This window comes from Myotis davidii, unplaced genomic scaffold (genome assembly GCF_000327345.1).
Source record: "Myotis davidii unplaced genomic scaffold, ASM32734v1 scaffold699, whole genome shotgun sequence".
In the NCBI taxonomy this organism is placed as follows: Eukaryota; Metazoa; Chordata; class Mammalia; order Chiroptera; family Vespertilionidae; genus Myotis; species Myotis davidii.
In genome coordinates, this window is record NW_006291007.1 from 1,245,691 (window position 1) to 1,250,010 (window position 4,320).

General features: G+C 55.6%; 1 protein-coding gene across 1 annotated transcript in view; it reads right to left on the reverse strand.

Moving 5' to 3' along the window:
* The window catches only part of ASIC2 (acid sensing ion channel subunit 2), an 815,352-nt gene that overhangs the window by 3,023 nt on the left and 808,009 nt on the right, over positions 1 to 4,320 (reverse strand). Inside the window, exons 7-8 of the mRNA XM_006764034.2 lie at positions 3,210 to 3,301; positions 1,453 to 1,532 (exon numbers count right to left, since the gene is read on the reverse strand). Coding sequence (XP_006764097.1) covers positions 1,453 to 1,532; positions 3,210 to 3,301 — 172 coding nt within the window. The remainder of the gene's footprint in view (positions 1 to 1,452; positions 1,533 to 3,209; positions 3,302 to 4,320) is intronic.

The following is a 4,320-nucleotide window of genomic DNA, read 5'->3' on the forward strand; positions in this document are numbered from 1 at the left end:
TGGTTAGGGAAAAAGAAAATCCACAAGAGGAAAGCAGTAAGGAGTTTCAAAGGTATTGGGGATGTTCTATTTTCTAAGCAGAGTAGGCAGTAGCAGGATCTGGTTTTGTTGTGTGTGTATGTGTGTGTGTGTGGGTGTGTGGGTGTGTGTGCGTGTGTGTGTGTGTGTGTGTGTGTGTGTGCATATCCAGGCTAGCTGTGGGAGGGGCTCAGAGCTGGCCTCAGGAGCAACTGTGCCCTCAGGAGCAGCCTGGGCCCCTTTCTGAGCCCGGGCCTGGGGGACAAGATTGCTAGTTACTTTCTAGGCCCGTCACCCCCACAGTTCATAAGTTCAGGGCACACTCCAGTCCGTAACATTTTCTTCTTAGCAGCAGAGGGTAGTTATCAAATACGTTACCCCGTGTGACTCAATTTCCCTAACTTTGTACAGCTTCTCAGAAAATTAAGAAACAAAGCGGAATAAAATCTGGCCATGGGGCGTGGTTTTGGTGTGTGGAACAAGGTTTCCTGGCTGAAAGGCAGGGGGGGGCACCGGGAACGCTGGCCACTGGGCCCTCCCGCCCCACAGTGGCTCCCAGAGAGCAACCTTCGGCCACGGCCAGCCCTCTCTGGGGCAGACCCTGCTCGCAGGCACTGTTTGCTGGGCCTAGGCCCGGTGCTCCCGGGGCCTGTGAGGGCCTGGGCGTGCCCGAGGGGTCCTGGAGCCCTGCAGCCAGCTGGTCTGGGGAGATGGGTGGGAAGACTGACGAGCACCAGGAGCTCCCAATCCTGAAACCGCTGCCCACTGTTTGGGAAGCTCTCAGACGCTTGGTCCCTGCTGCCCCTGAGGGAGACATCTCCCCAGACCATCAGCGGCCAGAGGCAGTGGGTGTGGCCTTGCTCTTCTCAGGACTGAGGAGGCTGCTGGGAAATGCCCCTTACCACAGTCTCCCTGACCATGACGGTACCACTCAGGTGACCAGCCACCCAGAGGGCAGGTGTGTGTGTGTGTGTGTGTGTGTCCACTTGTGAGTAATGTGTTAAGTGTTGTATAAGTGTGTGTGTGTGAGAGAGTGGTGTGTGTGGTGTATGTGTGTGTATGATACGTGTGCATTTGTGAGTAATGTGTAAGGGTAGTATAAGTGTGTGTGTGTGTGTGTGTGTGTGTGTGTGTGTGTGTGTATCCAGGCTAGCTGTGGAAGGGGCTCAGAGCTGGCCTCAGCCCAGTCTCATCTCCTCCCTGCTCCTCCCTCCCTGCTCCTGTAGACAGCCCACGGCGTTTCCTCCACCGGACTGTGGCTCCCCTCCCTTACATTCATCCCTCCCCGATACCTAGGGCTGGTGACAGACAATAGCCATGGACAGGAGGAGGGTGCAGGCTCTGGTGGAGATGAGGTGCTTCGGTTCTGGGCATGGGGGCAGCATGAGGGCACCCGCATGTGGTCATTTCCCCAAGAGGGGTCCCAAATCTTACCTCATAAATGTAATCGAAGAGCTCTAGTATTGTGAGGATACTAGCACCAATGAACAACCCCATCTGGCCACCAATGTCACCTGGAGAGAGACAGAAAGACCAAAGGTTTGGTTTCACTCACAGCACTTCCAGGAAGGGCGAACAGACCCGGAACTCAGAACCCGGACCTTCTGAGTGCCCCGCCCCTCCAGGGGAGCCCGGGCTTGTCACTGGAAGGCAGGCCTTTGACAAGTCCCTCCCTCAATGCACAGTTCTGAGAGCTGATAGGTGCAGCACCTAGGGAGGATGCTAACTAACCCGAATGCTTATTGGAGGTTCCAGAATAGACCTCATAGGCTGACAGGCTTGCCAATTACATTAGAAACCGCACTGATTGGGCCTCACTTTGGCTCTGGGCTGAGAACAGGATAAGACACATGTGGTCCTTGCCCTGGGCAAGGGCACACTCTAGCCCAGGGGTGGGCAAACTTTTTGACTCGAGGGCCACAATGGGTTCTTAAACTGGACCGGAGGGCTGGAACAAAAGCATGGATGGAATGTTTGTGTGAACTAATATAAATTCAAAGTAAACATCATTACATAAAAGGGTACGGTCTTTTTTTTTTTTTAGTTTTATTCATTTCAAACGGGCCGTAGTTTGCCCACGGCTGCTAGACTCAGCCCCTTTGGGTACAGGGGCCTGATAGGCCCAAGCGACAGCCACCTTAACCCCGCTGGGACCCAGCCTCCTGGGAGAGGTGCAGAAAGGCCCGATGGCGCCTGGAAACACCAGCCAGGTCCTGGTCCCTGGCACGGAGACTGTCCAGGGACCAGAAGTGATATTACTGGACCTTCTGTGGGCTGGGGCTTTACCACATTTAGCCATCACAGCCAACACATAGAGTGGGTTTCATCAGACCCATTTTACAGATGAGGGACCTGAGGCCAGTGAGGAGAAGACACTGGCCTACATTCTCACAGCTGGTCTTTGCTTCATACTCTCAGGTAGACGGTGTCTCTCCTCTCCTTGCCCCCTCAGCTCACAGAGGCAACAATGGTTACTTTTCCTTGCAGATCCCTTCTTGAGAGTGAGGGCGAGTTGGCAGGAGCCCCCAAGGGGCAGGTCTGTCTGCCTCAGGGGTCTTGTGCATGTTGTGTTGGGCTGGGGCAGGGTTGGAATGAACTCCCTGCATCCATTATGTGCCTACGGGGCCAGGGCAACTTGTGTGGGGCGGCAGTCAGGTCTGTAGATACCTGGGGACAAGTGGCCCTTCTTTTGTGTTTGACAAAGGACCCAGCGCAGGGGGCCACCTCGCCTTCTCAGAGCAGCAACTCTGCTTTCTAGGGGGGCTCCACTGGGGACCCTCACTGTGTCCACCGCCGGGGGACCCTCCACAGCTCGATCTTCCCGGCACCTGACAGCTCTTTCTTCCTGCCCCACCCCAAGACTCTGACACCAATCTGGGGGCAGAGAACCATGGAAACCAAGAGGGCAGCTCTGAAAAGGCCCTGAGAGATCTTCTGCCCACCTGTCTCCCTGTGTTGATGGGGAAACTGAGGCAGAGAGTGCATGAACTGGCCTAGCACCTGCACCACACTGGAGGTCTTCGCGTTCTGGGGCAGGAGCCGTACAAGGATGGAGGGAACAATGACGGGCATAGAGCTAGACTTGTCAGGAGGCTTAGAGCTCGACCTGCCCACCTGCTGCCCGCCTGCCACCCCCTCCCTCTCACCTCCCATGAGAGGTGGAAATTTGTGCAGCAGACGCTTCGACTTACCAAGTAAGGCAGCAACTTCATACGCCTTCTTTTGTTCAATTGTCTCGTAATTGAGAGCTTCAAAAAATATATCCAGAACAAGGATGTTCTCGCTGCGGAGGGAACGTTCAGTACGTACATGGGTGGACCCGCCAGGATCCACAGCCATCATCTAACAGCTTTCCCTTGGACAGATGGAGAAACTGAGGCCCGGGAAGTGCCACCACCGCCCAACGTGTGAGCTGGTTAGTGGCAGAGCTGGGCCTTGAAACCGGGAGCCCTGACTCCACTCCATGCTCCTCACAGGCCTGGGGGCTGAACCTGGAGGCACCTATCAGTGGCCCCCTCTGCCCCGAGTTCTCTCCCCGACTCTGCACGCTGCCTCGCCTCCCAGTTCTCTGGTCCCTAAGGGGGTCTGCCCGGGTCCTTCCCTGCAGGTGAGCTCAGGACTCTTTTGATGAGGCTTGCCAGCCCGGCTGACCCTCCTACCCACTCCTGAGAGTCCCCGAGTTCCTACTGGGATTTACAACAAGCTTCTAGTCAGAGGCCCCACCCTGGCATTACCAGGTCAGCTGCTAGAGCCAGAGTGGCTTTTTAGGGCACAAACCTATATGGGGGACGGGCAATGTAAGGCTCTGGCAGGAGCACCTTGGTTCCCTCTGTTCCTTTAGGCAGATGTGTTAATGAGACACATTTTGGCAGGAGGCCCGTTGCTGCCTGCAGAATGTCTGCTCAGCAGCAGGCCCTGGCACCGCCTACGACTCCCATCTCCTTCGGTGCTGCGCACAATGCCCTCAAAGCCAGTCCCCAGCCCCCTGAACAGAAGCAGTCTGCTTGGTAGACATCCGCCCAGGATGGGCCCTGGTGATGGTGCTGGCAGGAGGGAATGGCTGGGGAGAGAAGCAAACCCCCTCTCTCCACGCAGGGCTCTCCAAGGTGCAAAGCAGCACCAACTATTGCCTGGTTTATGGCAACGACCTCCTAACTGGCTCCATTTTGCCCACCCGGCTTCCCATCCATCCTCTAAGCGAATGCCCGAAGGGTCTCTCTAAAACTGCTCAACAAGTTCCAATTAAATAAAATTACAGTTCAGTTCCCAAGTCACTCAAGCTATGTTCAAAATGTATATATA